At 38.2% G+C, this 20481-nt stretch overlaps 1 protein-coding gene across 1 annotated transcript in view; it reads right to left on the minus strand.

Moving 5' to 3' along the window:
* The window catches only part of CAGE1 (cancer antigen 1), a 91320-nt gene that overhangs the window by 24320 nt on the left and 46519 nt on the right, over positions 1-20481 (minus strand). The window contains 5 exon segments of the mRNA XM_006888765.1: positions 7049-7107; positions 7818-7888; positions 8650-8754; positions 10154-10261; positions 13730-13810. Of these exon segments, the coding sequence (XP_006888827.1) occupies positions 7049-7107; positions 7818-7888; positions 8650-8754; positions 10154-10261; positions 13730-13810 (424 nt within the window).

Consider the following 20481-nt stretch of genomic DNA (forward strand, 5'->3'; position numbering starts at 1 on the left):
AAATAGTGCAACAATGAATGAATGAAAACCCAAAATCTCTGTAAATGTTCATTAAAATTAATAAAATTTAATAATAATAATAATAATAATAAAAAGAAAGTCCCATTCATCAGTTTTATCCTCTCCTGATTGTGTATTTCTGGCTATATTTTTTAGCCTTCTTATACCATGAGTTTGGCCTTCTAAACTTGGTACTACTTTGTTTCTTATGATCTTTATAGTTTTTAGGCTTTACCCTTCAGTTTAAGATAGTTTCTAAACTCAGGTCTGATAAGCTCAAGGTTTTGGCTTTCATGGACTTGTTTTTATTTATATCAACTGCAATTTGAACTGAGAAATGTGCAGTTGATGGTCTGCTCTCCAATTGATCCCTAACCATGTTCTGATCATACTATGCTTCTCCATCTCTCTTTTCACAGATGTAGTTGATTTAATTCCTATGTATCCTCCAGTAATGTTCATATGTATAGTCACTGTTCATATCATTGTAAAAGGTATTTATAAGGATTAAGTGATTGGCCTTGTAAAATTTTTTCTTGTAAAGCCTTTTTGTAGCACCTGTTTTCTAACCACCTTCATCCTCATTTCCAACTTTTTGTTCCAATTATCAGCAACTAACAATACATCTAGATTGCATGTTTTACTGGTTTCATACTGCATAAGTTGGTACAATTTATCATTGGAATTGGTGGTTGATACATAAATTTGAATAATAATGTTAATCTTTTGTCTTCCTTATGTATGGATATAATGAATAACATTGTACTTTAGAATTAATGTTGAAATGTTCTTTTTAGACATTGAATGCAATACTATTCCACTTTAGTTAATCATTCTTGGCCTAGGAGACTATGTATTTGTCTGATTCAAATTGACAAGTACCTGTTCATTTCAGTTCACGGACACCTAGGATATTGATTTTTATGTTTTCTATTTCATATTTTTGAAGTCTATATTCATACATCACATATAAAATTATTCTGATTATTAATTGATGTTTGTAGCTTTTAAAAAATTTTAGTCATGTCACATCATCAAATAAAAGTTCTGAAAATTTTACTTCATTCATATTTTTAAGGTCAATTCTATTTCTAGGAGACAGTGCTTCCCAAGTGGTATTTTGTGTTTCTTTTTCCTATCTGAGGGGCTCATCTTCTGACACTACATCAGACAATATGATTCTGCTTTTCATGAGGTTTTCACTATCCAGGTTTTTTTGGGGGAGGTAGATCACCAGATCAGGCCTCAAGTTGCAATACTGAAGGATTCTATGGGGAAATCTAGAATGATGCAGGAAGCATTACATGAAGAATACAGAGTCATTCTACCAAAAAGAATTAGATGACACTGAAACAATACAGGAAGAAGCTTATGATGAAAAATGAATGCTAATGATGAAGAAGTTGAAGCTGCACTGAAGACCTTGGGGGAAAATATAAGCCCCCAGGAATATAGAGAGTATCAATTCATGTGTTTCAAGAAACAGATGCAGCCCTGCACATGCTCGTTAGCTCATGCCAAAAAATTTTGAAGATAGCTACATGGTCAACTAACAGGAAGAGATCAATATTTGTTCTCATCCCCCAAAAAGGAAACACAACAGAACATGGAAACTATGGAATTACAGAATTATATTAGATGCAGTTAAAATTTTGCTGAAGGTTATTTTTAAAACCGCTGGAACAGCATAGAAAACTGCTAGAAATTCAAGCTGGATTCAGAAGAGGCAATGGCATGATGAATATCACTGCTGATGTTAGATGAATCTTGGTTGAAAGTAGAAAATATTAGAAAGGTGTTAGTCTTATGTTTTATTGACTATGTGAAGGAATTGGATTGTATGGATCACAACAAATTATGGCTACCATTGAGAAGAATGGGAATTCCAGAATATTAAATTGTGCTCATGTGAAACATATATATAGACCAAGAAGCAGCTGTCATACAGTAGAACACAGCATGGTTTAAAAGAAAAAAAGTTATGTGTCACGATTCTAGCCATTTTCCTTTTTGAATAGTCTTGCATTAATCGTCCCCCTTCCCCTGCGAAAAAATCTGACATTCTCTTCCAGTTCCTTTTTTCTTTATCAGTTCTTCAGGTGGATGTGGCTAGAATTTAGGCAATTTGTCTCCATGCATAGTTTATAAGAAAATATCACACATTTTTGGTCATGATAAAGCTTAGAGCATGCTGCTAGGAGGGGCTATTCCTTGAAGAGAAATATGCTTGGAAGGGTGGAGGGTCAGCAAAGGAGAGGACATGGTGTTTGCTGCAATGAGCTGTAGTGTGTCAGGAAGTGTGAAGATGGCATAGAATAGGACAGGGTTCAGCTCTGCTGTTCATAGGGTTGCTATGAGTCGCACTTGACTCAACAGCACCTAACAACAACAACAACAATAATCATCACACCTCAGAAACTGAGACAGGAATGAGTTCAGGTCTTTTGTTCATAGAGTCATTATGAGTAGTCTATGACTTGACAGCACGTAAGAACAAACTAGAGAGAGCTCTGTTGGCCTAGTGGATAGAAAGTTATGCTACCAAGCCAAAGGTGGATGATTTTAATCTGTGGCCCTCACCTTAATTGGTTTTGGTCAAAGATTCTTCTAAGTGGCATAGCACTGAGATGCCCATTTGCTGTACAGAGGTAACTCGTAGTTGCTGTGATGCTGAACACTGTGACATTGATATGTCAAATGCAACAATGGTTACCCATGGTGGACAGTGTTTGGTGGAACTCCCTGATTAAACGAGCTTGGAAGCAGGAGTGGCATCCACTTCCGAAATAGTTTGCCTCCGGAAACTCTATGAACTTGGAGAAATGATGAAAGATATACAAGTGTTCAGGTCTTTCATTCATAGAGTCGCTACGAGTCATCTACGATTTGATGGCACTTAACAACAACAACAACAACAGGAGTTAGATAAGTCTTAGAGAGAGTGCAGCCAGAATGCTCCTTGGTGGCAAGGATGACAAAGCTTTGTCTCACATACTTTAGGCATGTTCTTAGGAGAGGTTATTCCTTAGAGAAGGACATCATGCTTGGAAAGGTAGAGGTCAGAGAAAGAGAGGAAGACTCTTGATGGGATCAAATGACATGGTGATTGCAGCAATAGGCTTAAGTATGTCAGAGACTGTGAAGATAGAACAAGTTTCAGCTCTGTTGTTCATAAAGTCATTATGAGTCATACTTGATTCCATGGCACCTAACAAAAGGAACTAAAAAGATGTTTACTCATATCGTATTGACTATGCAAAGGGTTTTGACTCTTTGGGTCATAACAAATCATGGCTAACACTGAAAAGAATGAGAATCCCATGTTATGACACTAGCGTTTGAGTGAATAACACATAGGCCAAGAAGATGTTTTCCAAAGAGAACCAGGGAACACGGAATGGTTTTAAAGCAGGGAAGTCAGGGCTGTATTATTTCTTCATACGTATTCAATGTGTATGCTGAACAAATAATTCAAGAAGATAGACTGTATGAAGAAAAATATACATCAAGATTGTAGGGAGACTCATTAAAAACCAGTATCATGTAAATGATACAACTTTAGTTGGCTGAAAGTGAAGAAGACTTGAAATAGTTGCTGCAGAAGGTCCAATACTGCTTCTTACAGTATGACTTACATCTCAACATCAAGAAAGCAAAAATCCTCACCATTGTCATCTGAGGCAGTTAATCATACGGGAAGCAGTTAATCACACGGGAGGAGATTGCCCATCCTTCTCCCATGGAACAGCTGGTGGATTTGAACTGCCTTCGGAATTGCAGTGCAGCTTCTTATTACTAGGTCACCAGAGTTCCCACATGGTAATAGTAGTTGTTGTTGTTGTTGTTATGTGCCATCGAGTCGTTTGCGACTCATAGCGACCCTATGTACAACAGCCCTAAACTCTGCTCTATCCTGTGCCAATCACACAGTCTCTGACACTCCCATCCCGATTATCCCAATCACTGAATCAATCCACCTCATAAGGTGCCTTCCCCCCAAAAAAAAATAAAATAAAAATTTAAAAAAAATAAGGTGCCTTCCCCTTCTGTGCTGTCCCTCCACCCTACCAAGCATGATGTCCCTCTCCAAGGACCTGTCCCTCCTTGCAACATGTCCAAAGTATGTTAGACAGAGCCTCAGAATCCTTGCCTCCAAGGAGCAGCCCAGTTTGACCTTTTCCAGGATGAATCTGTTTGTTTTCCTAGCAGTCCATAGTACCCTCAATACTCTTCTCCAGCACCAAAGCTCAAAGGCATCAATTCTCCTTCTATCCTCCTTAATCATTGTCCAACTCTCTGATGCATAACAAGTGATAGGAAAGACCATGGCCTGTATCAGATGCACCTTAGTCTCCAGAGAGACACCACTGCTCTTCAGTACTTTGGAGAGGTCCCTAACAGCAGACTTTCCCATGGCAATACATCTTCTAATTTCCTGGCTGCTGGTGCCGAGAGTGTTGACTGTGGAGCCAAGCAAACTAAAGCTGTGAACAATCTCATTCTCTTCACCATCCATCCTGATGCTGCCAATTGGTCCAGTGGTGAGAATCTTTGTCTTCTTGACATTGAGCCTCAATCCATATTGGAGGCTGCAGTCCTTGACACTCTGCAGCAAGTGCTTCAGGTCCTCCTCAGTTTCAGCAAGCAGGGTTGTATCATCTGCATATCACAGATTGTTGATAGATCTTCTACCAATCTTGACCCCACATTTCTCCTCATAGAGCCCAGTCTCCCAGACAATCTGTTCTGCATACAGGTTGAAAAGGTATGGAGACAGGACACATGCCTGGCGTACACCCTTCCCAGTTTTGAACCATGCAGTGTTCCCTTGCTCTGTTCTGACTACTGCCTCTTGGTCCAAGTATAGGTTTCGCATTAGAATGATCAAATGTTCTGGGATTCCCATTCTTCTCAGAGTCAGCCACAGTTTGTTATGGTCCACACAGTCAATGCCTTTGCATAATCAATGAAACACAGATATACATTCCTCTGGTATTCCCTGCTTTCAGCTAAGATCCATCTAACATTAGCTATAATATCCCTAGTACCACAACCCCTTCTAAACCCAGCCTTGACTTCTGGCAGTTCTCTGCTGATGTATTGTTCCAGTCGTTATTGGATAATCTTCGGTAGACTCTTGCTTGCATGTGAAATTAATAATATTGTTCTGTATTTTCCACACTCTGTTGGGTCACTCTTCTTTGGTAATAGTAGTAGTCAAGAAATCAAGAGATGTTAGCTAGTTCACTCAGCATAATGCTCTCCAGTCCCTCCCAAGTTAGGTAATAATTTACAAAATCATTGCTCCTGAATGCTGCATAGTATTCCAATGTGTGGATGAATGTATCATAATTTCTCAGTCCATTTATTTGTGGTTGGACATCTGGGCTGTCTCCATGTTCTTGCGATAGTGAATAATGCTGGTATGAACACTGGGACACAAGTCTCCATTTGGGCCTCGTTCTCACTTTTTCCAGTGTATATTCCAAGTAGCGGAATAGCTGGATCATATGGAATTTCAATGTTCAACTTTTTGAGGAAGTGCCAAACTGCCTTCCAGAATAGTTGTACCATTTTACAATACCACCAATAATCTCACCACATCCTTTCCACCATTTGTTATTTACTTTCCTGTTATACTTTGCCTCTGTTACTGGAGTGAGATAGTACCTCATTGTGGTTTTGTTTTGCATCTCTCTTATTTCCAGTCCCACAAGGACAAATATTATATAAAAACATTATTGTAGAATGAATATAAGGGTCTAAGGTGGGGGGAGAGGGTAGAAGCCCAAGGATGAGGGTGTGTAGGCGGGCGGATTAATTATGGGGTTGTATAATTTGATGGAAGGTGAGGGAAATTGGAAGAATCTGTTCTGGAAAACAATGTATTTGAATGTAAATAAACTAGTATAATTTTTAAAAAATGCAAAAACAAAAACAAAAACCAACCAACCTAACCCAAAAAAAATCAAGAAATGTGTTGCATTGGGAAAACCTGAGTCAAGGACCTCTCCAAATTGCTAAAGAGCAAGGATATCAGTTAAAGACCCAGGTGAGCCTTATTCAAGCCATGCTGTTTTTAGTTGCTTTTTATTCCTCTGGAAGTTGGATAATGAATAAGGATGATGGAAAAATTGATGCCTTTGAATTGTGATGCTGGGAAAGACTATTGAATATCCCATAGACAACCAAAAGAACAAACAAGCTTGTGTTGGAGAAATGCAACCAAGGTGGTCATTTGAGAAAAATATTGTGAAATTCTGTCTCACCTATGTTGGGCATGCTGCCAGGGGAGCCAGACCTTGGAAAAAGATTAGGTCGGGGAGACTACATCAGTGAAAGAGAGATGCATGCTTCATAAGATGGATTGGCAAAATGACTACAGCAATGCAACTGAGCATAATGGAGAATCTGAGTATGGTGCTGGTAAGGCAAGTTTTTGAACTGTTGTTCCAAGGATTGTTTGAGTCATAATCAACTCAATGGCGCCTAACACAACAAGGAGCTCGGTGGAGCTTATGTGTTGGGCCGCCAATTGAAAGGTCTACAGTTTTAATCCATCATCCACTCCACAGTGACAGCTAAGGCTGTTTGCTCTTCTTAAAATTTACAACTTTCAAAACTTGATGGAAAGTTGTCATTAGTCAGAATCAATTCAATGATAGTTGGTGGACTTAATTCTTTAATCACCTCCACAGATATCTATTAGAACCTTATATAATAATTTAAGATTTAGCATTAGAATAAAAAATCTGCTCATAAAACATATGGCAGGTTAATAAGTTTATCTGTAGAAAAAATCTCTTATGTAGTTGAGAGTATTTATGGATCTTCCTGGAGGGGATTCTGAGTTCCATGAAGGTAGGGAATAAGGCTCTCAATTTAGATCCTACAAAGAACATTTATTAAGCAACTATTGTATGCTATGCAAAATTCCAAGCATTTTCTATATCATATTGAGATGAAAAAGTTTTAAAACTTTTTATACACATACATAATTAAAGACGCCATTATTTAGAGAAAGGAAGAAAAATTTACCTAAGTTTTCTTATTTTTTCTTTGGGTTTCCCAATTAAATCTTCTAAACGTTTGTTTCTCTCTTCCAAACTGAAAGATAAATGAATTTTATTAGCAAAATTAATTTATTTAAGATTTTGTAGATTCATTGGGGAATTTGAACAGATGAAGTCAAATGGTAGCTTAGCTCTCTATCATCCATCCTTCTTGTCATATAAAACCTAAAATTCTATCCAAGCAATATGGATTATTCGGTCAGTTTTTCCTTTCATAGGTTTCAGTGGTAATGTAGGAAAGCATGTAGTAATAAATAAAGCAATACTTAGATGTTTTTCTATTTCTTAATACTGCCATTATAGAAGAGGTGTTCTATGTGCATAATATGGGGTTAATATGTTAAAAGAAAAGATCTCTGATCCAACTATATTCCATCTTCAAGACACCACTTTAGATCCAAAGACATGAATGGGTTGAAAATGAAAGGAGGGAAACTACTCCATATAAATAATAACTCATAAGTTATTAATAAGGCTCGATACTATGTCATCACAGAGATGGGAAGGCAGATCTCACTAACTCTGAGAAGAACGGATGTGAAAGGAGTGCATCATCTGGGCCTTTAGTCCCATGATGAGAAGCTGCTAGACCTACAAGACACACACACACACACAGAGAGAGAGAGAGAAAGAGAGAGAGAGAGAAAGAGAGAGAGAGAGAAAGAGAGAGAGACCTGTAACCCTAGAGATGTTGCAAGATGGTCAGAAGTGGTGGTAAAGATTATTTTAAGTTTTTCAACTTACTGTGCAATCTGTGAGTGGGATATTTCAAGCCTCTGGTCAGCACATTCAATAATTTCTTCATATGATGTAACCTTGGGGAGAAAATAAGCTAAAGAAATAACTCTTTGCTAAAGTGTGGATTTTTTTTTTTTGCATTTTGTTTATTGATTGTTTTTTTAAAACAGCTCTACACATGGAAGAACAAAGAACTTCCCATTAGTGAAAATTTTACAAAAAGCAAAATATTTTCTTTATAGTTTTGAGGTCAGGAATATAAATAGAATTATAGTGTGGCTATTTATCATGAAGAAAAAGTAAAAGAACAAAGAAGTGGGTAACTGTAGTGCATTATATTATTGAATTGTTTCATAAATATAAAAATGCAATGCTTAGGAAATGTTATTTTAATATTAAAAAGAAATGAATTTGACCATTTACTTAAAAGTCTTGTTGCTGTCGTTGGGCATTCTATGTCTTCACATGCTAAGTAAAAGAATTCTTTGGTCAAGTCTAGAATCTGTTTAAAGTTGGTTAAAACCAATAGAGTTTTAAAAATTACCAAGAATATTAAATTGACAAGTTTTAAAATAACTTTGAAAGTAGTAATACTAAAACTTTAAATTGCTCTCAGTGTAATGCTCAGTCCATATGCATGTGTGCACACACACATACACACTGACATACAATGTTTTGCTGACTTTCAATTACAAGGCTAATGGGGATATTTTACAATTAAAAAGGTATTTATATAAATTTTCTTCATCACCCTTCAAGTCCTTTTCAGTTCCATTTCTATTACTGTAATACTTGGCATACTTCTTAAAAGACAAATGTTTTTGTAAGAAAACTGTACCTTATTTATTAAGTTGCCTAAATGTCTTTGGTACGTGTCATTTTCTTCAATGAGTCTGTTGCAGTGGTCTTCTTTTGACTCTAGAAGATTTCCCAGTTTTGTAATCTATGGAAACAACAATAAAAATATACTCACCTGGAAATGGCTATGAGAGCTGCATCTGGATGTTAAAAACAAGTAGAAAAAGGAGCAGTCTCATAAACTGAGATGTACCAAGGTGGAAAATAAGAAGCTGTGGGCCAGATTACTCTGAGACACAACTGAGTAGAAATTACAATAATGTTTTAACTTGTCTCCTATTTTATATTATACTAGATGGTGCAAATCATTAAACAAGCATCTATTAAAGAGCATAAATATTTATTAGTCTCAAATCTTCATCCCCTCTTTGCCTTTGCATGGAAACATTTGATTTTACATGAAGTAAAATACTGATGCTGTACTTGATGATGCCTTCTCAGATGTGATTAAATATTCCCCCCTTGCACAAATGACTGTGAGGTTAGACATCTAAAACTAGTTTCATTGGACTAAAATGAAGATGCTAGTAGGTTTGCATTGCTTCTCAGATGCTCTAGGATAGAATCCATTTTATTCATATATATTTTCTTACATCTGCTTCTATTTTTAGATGTCATCTAAAGTAAATAATAACTATTGTTGTTGTTGTTGTTGTTATGTGCCGTCGAGTCGTTTGCGACTCAAAGCGACCCTATGTACAAAAGCCCTAAACCCTGCTCTATCCTGTGCCAATCGCATTGCCTCTTACACACCCATCCTGATTACCCCAGTCACTGAATCAATCCACCTCATAGAGGGTCTTCCCCTCCTGCGCTGTCCCTCTACTCTACCCAGCATGATGTCCCTCTCCAAAGACCTGTCTCTCCTTACAACATGTCCAAAGTATGTCAGACGAAGCCCCAGAATCCTTGCCTCCAAGGAGAAGCCTGGTTTAGCCCTCTCTAGGATGAATCTGTTTGTTTTCTTGGCAGTCCATGGTACATTTCAATACTCTTCTCCAGCACCACAGCTCAAAGGCATCAATTCTCCTTCTGTGCTCCCCAGTCATTGTCCAGCTCTCTGATGCATAACAAGTGATTGCAAAGACCATGGCCTGTATCAGGCACACCTTCGTCTCCAAAGAGACACTGTTGCTCTTGATAATTATTATTTCCCAAATTATTACGACTGCTGGAAACAGATATTACCATGAAAATAATAGTAGCATATGCAGAAATATAAATGTGCCCTACCCATCGTGGAAAAAAGCACCTATTTTTTTACTTGTACACTTTTTGGGGGGGGAATCTGATTAGTTCAAAGAAAAATCATGTGGGGCAATATATAAACTGTCAAGAATGAAAATACAAACTTTAATTTTGTATTTTTGTGGGTCATTCATGAATATTGCTGTAATGTCACAGAAATAAAGACATTTTTCTGAAGGCTGACACTTTCTTAATATTAATAAGTTTAAAAGAAAATCATTAAAATTTTTTCTTACCAAGAAATCAAGCTCCTCATTTAGACTGTGATACTTAGACAGTTTGGTTCCCAACAGGGCAGTTACATCATTGAAATTCTTGGCTTCATTTGTATCAAAGTCTGTGGACTGAGACGAAACATATTTGTGCTCAGTTTTGAAATTTTCAAACTTCCAGAGAAACTTGACAATGAATATTTCATTGTTCTAAAAAGATCAAAGAGTTCTTCAGTGATTTAGAATCATTGAAAGGTAGACTTTAGAGGTAGAAGACTAGTCACTGGACTTTTTCTGCCTCCAGGTAGAGAAACTACACGAATAAGGTTTATAAGTAACATGATTCCTAAAGGTCAGATCCCAATCAGTCAAATAAAATCTTCACATGTATTTGCAATTCAGAAAATATGGACATGGATTTATATCTAATTCTATAGCATTAATATCCTATATTTCAAGATGGCTAAAGGAACAAATAACAAATTTTCTCCCAAGTCAAAGTATCACAGAATACTAAGAAAGGCAAAGCTAATCATAATGACAACATAAGAATTTTAAATCGAACAATTATGGTTTTCTGTATGTTATGTTTTACCATTCCTTGAGAGTACAACTCCTGTAAAAGAAAAAGATTATTATTACAAATAGGGTCATTTTCAGGCCATTCATTAGGGAAAAAATGTGCAAATATATACTAAAGCATGATCTATATTCCACAACGAAATTATTTTTAAAACTTAGAAATTATTTTAAAACATTTCTTAAATACATTTTTGTGATTCATATGAAAATAGGCAAAATGAAATAAAATGGAAGCATAAAACAAAAATATATGTCCATAAATTTTAATATTACATTTTATCAGAGATCAGTATTGCAACTGTAGCTTTCTTATGTCATTTGCTTGGTACATTTTTTCCCACCCTTTGATTTTTAGTTTATGATATTCTCCTCGTTTCTGAAATGTGTCCATTCTGCTACTCTTTTTTTCTTAATCAGTGTGTTTAAGCCATTAACATTGAGAGTGCTTATTGATAGGCTAGGTTTTATCAAGCCATTTTGCTGCCATTTTTTTTCTATAATTATATTTTATTAATTTTCATAAACATTTACAGAGATTTTGGGCTTCCACTCATTCATTGTTTTTTGCGGCCATTTTTGTTGCCTTTTTTCTTTTTCCTGTTGATGGTTACTTTGATCTAACCACTTTCCTTTGCTGTTAAAGGCAGGTGGTTTGAAAAGAAAAATAATTTTAAAAAAAAACAAAAACCAACCCAGAAAAGATAAAAAGACAGGTGGTCTGAATCCACCAGCTGCTTCATAGGAGAAAACCAGGCTATCTCCTCCATGCAATTTGCAGCTTTTCAAAAAACCCCTGGAAGGTCAGCTTTGGGTTGGTTCCGACTCTATGACACATAGCAACAACAACAGCAATGTGCAATTAAGATCTAAATTCATCCAATCATTACAGAAAATACGTTTTTAAAATTAAGAACTTAAGTGACACTATATAATGAAAAGTTATCCAGAGGAAAACCTAAGGGGTGCAGGACTAGCAGTCTCCGCACTCAGCAGCATTTTAAGCAATCAAAACCATGTCACATTCCAACTGAAATATATGCATACTCCTTTTATTCAGTTGATTCTCTTTAACAACACAAACATTTATCTAAGGCTTTGTTACAGTTACTAGGTTTGTGGATTATATTACTTGGTTTTCTGTCAGGGTCAGAAAATTGAGAATTGCCTTATACGTTATCATTAAGTTAGGGGTTTTTTTGGGTAAAAGTTGTCTGAATGTTTGTACTTTTTTCATTACAACTGCCATCTTGAATGTATCTACAGTCAAGATTACAGTCTTCATTACTCCTTTTAATGGAAGAATGCCGCTTAACTTATGGCTTCATGGTTACATTTTGTTATTAATAGCTTATTTGTTTTTTAACTGTTTTCTAAGGCAAAGTTTTAGAACTTAAATCACTAAAGAGGCTAATCTGGGAAGCCTCATCCCAACATCACTTCAGTATCAGATAATTTAAATTATTTTCCAAATGAAAGTATGGCTCCTTTGTATCCAAGTCATTTACAGAGTTCATAGTCCCACTGGATAAAGATTGCCGTACTTAAGATAGTCTTAGAAAGGTTTACTCAGTGCATTATTCCAATGGAATAGCTGTAGAACTGGATTCACTTGTTATATCATATTCCTTCTGGAGTCACTTCTATTCAGGGTACACTCAATGTAGATTTAACTCTAACCAACAATGATGTAAAAAACAAGAACTTCTCAGATCTCTGGTGGCCTAGTGGTAAGAAGCTGGGCTACAGTCCAGAAGGCATGCGATTCAAACCCTCAAGCTGCTCCATGGGATGGGTTGGTTCTGACTTGATGGTACTCAAAAAATAAGAACTTCTCACAGCTTCAATAGCCACATATATAAGAATTTCCATTTTTTTACAGAGTAATAAAAAGAAAAGAACATACAGAACCATAGGAATTATTACTAGTACATTTTCATAAATATTTCTGTTGCTTATTGTTATATACCGTTGAGTTGGAACCAATCTATAACTGACCCTTCAGCGGGTTTTTAGAGGCAGTACATTGCACGAGAGTGGATTGTCCATTATTATCCCAGAAAGCACATGGTTAATTTGTACTATGCGCCTTTGGGGTGGCAGCACAGGTCCTTACCACTACACAATTAGAGTTTCCTATTCTGTTGCTGCTGTTGTTAGGAGCATGACTTGAGTATGACTTGTAGCAACCCTATTAAAATAGATCTGAACCCTGTTCTATCCTTTGCTATCCTCACCATCCCTGATATACTTGAACCCATTACTGCAGTTATCATGTCAATTCATCTTGTTGGGGATCATCCTCTCTTACACTGCACCTCTACCTTTCCAAGTTTTGCCATCTTTGCCTCCAAGGAACACTCTGGCTACATATATTCTAAGACTTAACTGTTTTTTTGGCAGACGATGGGATATTCAGAGCTCTTTTCCAGCACCACAATTCAAAGGCATCAATTTGTTCATCATCCTTACTCACTTTCAGATGCATACATAGCAAGTGACTTGAAAATACCCTGGCCTGCATCAGACACATCTTAGTCTTCAAACTGCCTTCATTGCTTTTCAAGATTTTGGAGGGATCCCTGAAAGCAGCCTTGCCCAAAGCAATGTATCTCCTTATCTCCTGACTGCTAGTATAAAAAATGTTGATTGTTGATTCAAGCAAGATGAAATAAGTGACAGTTTCAATCCTTTCTCCATCTATTATGATGATGTCTATTGGCCCAATGGTAAGAACTTTTGTCTTATGAATGTTGAGATGTAATCCATATTGTAGGCTGTAGTCTTTGATCCTCTGAGGAGGGCTTTCAGCAAGCAAGGTTTTATCATCTGCATAATATAGATTATTGATGAGTCTTCGTCTGATCCTGAAGACATATTTTTCAGACAGTTGGGCTCTATCTGTATCTGTCTTGGTTATGTGTTTAAATGGATACAAAACAAAACTAAAAATTTACATCTCTTTAACAAAGATCAAGAAGGTGTTTTAAGGGTAGCACACAAAATAAATGTTAAACTCACCTCAATAACCTGATCTTGAAATGCTTTTTCATTAGCAATTAATGCTCTAATGGTTGAGATTCTGGCTTTATGTTTCATTAGCTAAGGAAAAAAGCACAATAATTCAGAAAAAGAGAGGAAAAACCCCCACACCTTATAAAAAGAATAATAGAAACAAATTATGCACAGTCTCTTGGTCTTCAAAAGGCATACCTTCCCCCAGATTGAAAAACAAGGAACTCATGCAATATTATTCAAAATGGGTGACACTGGAGGACATGATGCTGGGTGAAATTTCTCAGTCACAAAAGGACAAATATTGCATGGTGCCACTGCTGTAAAATGGGACTGATATCAGGGTGGGGGTAAGACTGAGAAAAACTGGATAAATTGTATATACTGTACTGAAACAGATGAGGGACTGAATAATTTAAAAGTGATGTATGATAGGGTATTATATATAATATATATTTTACTTATTTTATACATATGTTTATTATTTATTACTATTTTGTTGTTGTTGTTTGATGCCGTTGAGTCGTAGATGACTCATAACGATCCTATGAACGAATGGCCTGAGCACTGTTCGTACATAGAGTTTCCGGAGGCAAGCCCTTTCGGAAGTTGATGCCGCTCTTGCTTCCATTTACTATATTATTTATTTATAATTTATTTTATTTTGTATATAACATATATAATTTATTTTATTATATACATATACAGAAGGTAAGGATTCTGAAGCTGCATCTGACATATCTGAACATGTTGCAAGGCGGGATCAGTCCTTGGAGTGAGACGTCATGCTTGGAAGGATGGAGGAACAGAACAAGAGAGGAAGACCCTCGATGAGATGGATTGATTCAGTGGCTAGGATAATGGGGGTAGGTGTATCAAAGACAATAAGATTGGCATAGAATAGAGCAGGGTTTAGGGCTGTTGTACATAGGGTCGCTATGAGTTGCAGGTGACTTGACAGTACATAACAACAATATATAAATATAAATATATATAATACACAATATATGTTACTTTCAATTAGGAAAATTTCTCCATATATAAAAGATATATCAAAAACTACAATGCGCTCCCTATAACTGCTATTCAGCTTCAATAAATAATAGCTAAGAGCCAATATTGTATTACTGAGATCCTTGTCATGCTCTTCCTCCCTCAACTCCCTTTAACTGAGTAAAATGATAGCCAACATATCATTTTGTCTCATTATTTCAGTAACTACACAGAAATTTACTAAAAGAACATAAATATTTAAAAGGGAATCTTTCTACTAGGCTACTTCGATTTTCAACTGAGTTTATTTTTGAAGGTCATTTAGAAGAGTGAAGGCCTGTGGCTTGTCTCCATGTCTGCTTACTCTTGAAATCCTTTTCTCCACATATTAGAAATGAAATTAAGAACTTAAAAAAAAACCCTACACCTTATTTTCTATCCAACTCAGTTCAGAGAATCAATTTCCTGATGTCATTGTTAGGTGCTGTTGACTCAAAGTGACACTATGAATAAGAGAGCTAAACTCTGTCCTATCCTGTGCCATCTTCACAACCTCTTACACACTTGAGCCCATTGCTGCAGTCACTGTGTCAATCTATCTGGTTGAGTGTCTTCTCTTTTGCTGATTCTCTGCATTTTTAAGCATGATGTTGCTTATTGGTCCAGTGGTGAGCATTTTTGTTTTCTTAACATTGAGATGCAATCCATATTGAAGGCTGCATATTCAACCTTCTGCATCAAGTGCTTCCAGTCCTCCTGACTTCCAGCAAGCAAGGTTGTGTCATATGCATAATTAAGGCTATTGAAAATTCTTCCTCTGATCCTGATGCCATCTTATTCTTCATAAAGTCCTCTTGAGTGATTTGCTCAGCATACAGATTAAATCTATATAGAAGACTAAATTGTTTTATCCAAGAGTCTTGGTTTTCATATGTGTTTTTGTTTTAGTAAAATTTAGCTGTCACCTCTGACTGAATTCTTTTTAGATTAAAAACACCATGACTTAATAACTGTCATCATCATACTATAATTAATTTACTAATTTATTTTCTTGTTTTTATCCCTAAATCTGTTTATCACCATAACAGAAGAATAAATTCCAAGAACCTTTTTCCCTACTCTTTTCTATCTGAGAAGTAAAATTATTTGTTCTCAACCTTTCCATTTCAAATGATGAAGTATGATATCACTATGTTGATTTTAGGGTTGGTGTGATTAAGTCAATTCAAACTCATAATACCCCTATATGTCAGATCAGAACTGCCTGCTGGGTAGCCAAGGCTGGAATCTTTACAAAAACACACCACTATGTTTTTCTCCTGCTGAACAGGTAGGTTCAAACTCCTGGACTTTTGATTAGCAGACAAGGTCTTAATCACTGTATTATCTTTATTATGAACAGAGCTTTTTGACAGAAATCACTGTAAGAATCAGTGACATTACTAGAGGAGCTCAGGGGTGTGGACCACACTAGGTGACACTCTTAGAGTGGGTAATAAAAAATAACTGTCTATAAATTTTTTGTGCAGCATTTTAGCAGAAATATTATTTTTATATAGTTTATATTTATATAAGTTATATTCTTATGTTTTCATTGAGTACCATTAGCTCAGAAATGACCCATAGCTAACCATCCAGCAGGCTTTCAGAGGCAGAAAATCACACAAGAGGAGACTGCTCGTCTTTGTCTTGTGGAGCAGCTAGTCAATTCAAACTGAGTGACTTCAGGTTGGCAGCACAGTTACTTAACACCAGGCCACCAGAGCTCCTTTATATTTGTATAGCCAATTATAATAACAAAACCATTTTCCATAAGTCTAGATTGTTGTTGTTGTTGTTGTTGTTGTTATTGTTGTTGATTGCTGTTGAGTCAAGCACAATTCATATAGAGACTCTATGAACAAACAACCCGATACCTTTCTAAAATGATCATCATTTCGTAGGGTTTCCATAGACATGTAGTTTAGAAGGTGTATGCCACTCCTACTTCCAAACCTGTCTTACACTGGGAGCCCCACCAAACACTGTCCACCTTGGGCAACCATTATGGCATCTGACACCCCAATGGCAAAAGGTTCAACATCACAGCAAACTCATATTATTACCTCAGTACAACAAACTGATAGAAGGGTGATATACAATTTAGAAGAATGTTCCTCCAAAATATAACAACACTAGTCTCACTTAAGTGAGACTTAAGTGATGGTTAAGTGCCATCAAGTCAAATATGACTCATAGCGACCCCATGAACAAAATACCTGAACCTTGTTCTACAACTAACACCATTTCTCTATGTTCATAGTTTCCAGAGACATGTGGTTTAGGAAGTAGATGCCACTCCTACTTCCAAACTTGAATCAATCTGGAAGCTCCTCCAGACACTGTCTGTGATGAGTAACCATTATGGTATTTCCACCCCCCCCCCTTAAATAGTTGATTATTGGCAGTGGGTTGGAAAAGATGATGGAGTTAGCAAACAGAGACGCCACCACAAGGGCAGGAAGAGTGATGGGAAGGAGCAGCCTGAAGCTCCAGATGAGGCCCTTCTTCTCAAGTGTTAAGTCTAAGAGGGCGCTGGGGTCTGGAGTGTCGAGGGGGGTGGCCTTAGAACACCTCCACTTAGTAGGCATGGTTAGAGACAAAGAGGGACTCGCTGGCTGCGGCCCCGGCCTGACCGCTTGGGGTGTACTTTCCTTGGCAGGCGAGGCTGTTGGCCAAGGCTCGCCTGATATACTCCTCCAGGGCTGCCTTCAGATTCTCCTTCTTCCCACCCCAGGCCTTCAATGCAGAGGCCTGCAGGGCTCAGCCATAGGAGAAGGTCAGGGCCCATGGCTTCAGCAGGGGACACTTGTTGATGGCACTGAGGTTGATGGATGCCTCCACCTCACTCTGGCGTCCAGACAGGAAGGTGATCCCAGTAACAGCGGGTGGCACTGTGCGGCGCAGTGCTGTAACAGTTGCCATGGCAATCTCCTCATGAGAAAACTTCTGTGTGCAGGCATGGCCTGCATGTTACCATGTTAGGCTTCAGCAAAGTGCCTTCCAAATAGATGTGGTGGTCACTCAGAGCCTTGTAGACAGCAGCCAGCACCTTCTCAGTTACATACTGACAGCGCTTCAGGTCATGGTAACCATCAGGGAGGATCTCAGGCTCCACGATGGGCACAATCCCATTTTGCTGGCAGATGCTGACATAACGGGCCAGCACGTTGGCATTTTCCATGATGGCAAGAGCTGAGGGGGTATGCTCTTCAATCTTCAGCACACAGCGCCACTTGGCAAAGTCAGCTCCGTCCTTCTTGTACTGGGCACAGCGCTCGGACAGCTCGCCCAGCCCTTGGGTAGTGGTCTTGCCATTAGTCCCTGCCAGGGGTACTACGCCCTTGTCTACCTTGATGTCCACAACACCACCCTTAGATTTGATGACTTGGGGGAAGGGACGCCCATATTCCACCTTCTGGTACAAGGTTTCATGGAAGAGGATGACACCCCCGATGCAGGGTTCACGTGGTCATCGGAGATCAGCAGGAGCTGGCGGTAGAAGCGGTGGTTCTCCTCTGTGTTCTCGGTTCCAATGGACTGCAGGCGCTTGGCAATGCTTCCAGTGGACTCATCTGCGGCCAGGATGCCCTTGCCCAGAGCAACGATGCGATGGGCGATGTCAGAGAGCTCCTTCTTCTGCTCCGGGGTCAGCGCTGGGTATGGGTAGGGCATGGTGTTCTTGGTGGTGAATTCCTGGGCGCTCATGGAGGAGGGGGTGCGCTCGTAGGCGGTGGGCGGTGGTGGGCTGGGGGGAGGAACGCGCCAGTCGTTCTAGCTCCGGGTTCTGCCCATTATGGTATTTGACACAACTATGGTACAGTGTTCAGTATCACAGCAACTCCACCTTACTTCAGTACAGCAAATAGATGACAGCTGTACCATTTAAAGAATGTCCACCCCAAAATTAAAACCAATAACACAAGCCTAAATGTTCTTACATGACCCTGATCAAGAGGCGAGAAACCATCTTCCAGAGTGGAACCACTTCACAGGAGCCTCCAAGTCAGCTGACATGTCCATCAATAAACTCACAAGGCTAAAATTCTCTGCTCATTTCCTTTTCAAACCTTTTAATATGTTCTGGTTAGAGCTGTTATTGTTACTCAGTTACAATGACATATAAAATCACGTGGTTTCGTATGTATGTGCTACAAGCACGCCCTGCTGTTGTCACTGTGTGACAGTGCTAGTGTTTTTCTAGACACTGACTTTGCAAAATTTCTGATGTTTTAGCTGAATGGTTGTTGTTGTTGTTGTTAGGTGCCATCAAGTCGAGTATGACTCATAGTGACCCTATAAACAAAAGATCTGAACCCTATTCTCTCCTGTGCTATTCTCACACTTCCTGACATGCAAGAGTCCATGGCGGCAGTCACTGCATCAATCCGTCTGGGCGAAAGTCTTCCTCTCCTTTGCCAACCCTCCACCTCAAACTGATATCATTATTCCTCAATAATTTGGAAAGTCCCTAACTGCAGATTTTCTCAATGCAATGCATGTCCTATTTCCTGACTGCTGGTACACAGTAGTAAGCAGCTTTTAAGAAACTTTATCAATGACTTTTTAAATTAAATAGTAATTTAAAAAAGAAGAAAAATAAAGTCTTTTCTGTTCAGTTACTAATATTGTAATTCAATGGAGAAAAATACTGTAGCCTCAGAAATATGGCACTTAAGCACTTTATAATTAGAGATAGAAGAACAATCAATGCCTTTGAGATGCAGTGCTGGAGAAGAGTATTGAACATAGCACGGACCGCCAAGAGAACAAACCAGCCTATATTGGAGTGGGTGAAATAAAGTTTGTCCTTGGAGGCAAAGATTTTGAAACGCCATTTCACACATTTTGGGCACATGGTCAAGAGGTACCACCAGTACTTGGAGAAGAACATCATGCTCAGAAGGGTAGAGGGATAGTGCAAGAAAGGAAGACCCCAGATGAGATGGATTGATACAGCAAATAGGACAATGGGGGTAGATGTGTCAGAGTCAGTGAGACTGGCTCAGAACAAGGCAGGCTTTAGAGCTATTGTACATGGGGAAGTCACGAATCACAGGAGAAGATACAATGGCACATAACAACGACAATCACATATGATTAAGATTGATAATAAACATTACTAAGAATTTGGTATGGTTTGGTATGGGAGGAAGGTAGGGGCTGTGGAGCTAGAGCAATGGGCTATAGATGTCAGGAAGTATAACGATGGCACAGGATCAGAACAGGTTCAGATCTGTTGTTCACAGTTTCGATCAGTTGTACTTGACATGACCTAAGAGCAGCAACAACAATAATCTGTCCCTTTATCAATTTACATAGAAATGAATCTATCTGAAGCCTTCCCAAAGTAGTCTTCTCATTGGAGATGGGTAAGAGATTCCTAAAGGAATCCCAGTAAAAATGAGGGAATCCCAATAAAAGTGAGTTGTAGGGAGCAAGAGGGTAAAAAGGTGGTAGGGATCAGATGAGGAATAGATGAAGCTGGAGAGGTGGTCAAATGAATGAGATGGGAGTGGCTGGAGAGATGGTAGGGGTCAGATATCAAGGTGGTCCCAATCTTAATGATTCCACCTATAGGAAAAATAAACCACTTGTCAGGAATCAATGTTGTTGTTGTTGTTATGTGCCGTCGAGTCGTTTGCGACTCATAGCGACCCTATGTACAAGAGCCCTAAACTCCGCTCTGTCCTGTGCCAGTCTCACTGTCTCTGACACTCCCATCC

The sequence above is a fragment of the Elephantulus edwardii genome, unplaced genomic scaffold (assembly GCF_000299155.1).
Source record: "Elephantulus edwardii isolate Elephantulus edwardi_28Jun2011 unplaced genomic scaffold, EleEdw1.0 scaffold00071, whole genome shotgun sequence".
Taxonomy (NCBI): Eukaryota; Metazoa; Chordata; class Mammalia; order Macroscelidea; family Macroscelididae; genus Elephantulus; species Elephantulus edwardii.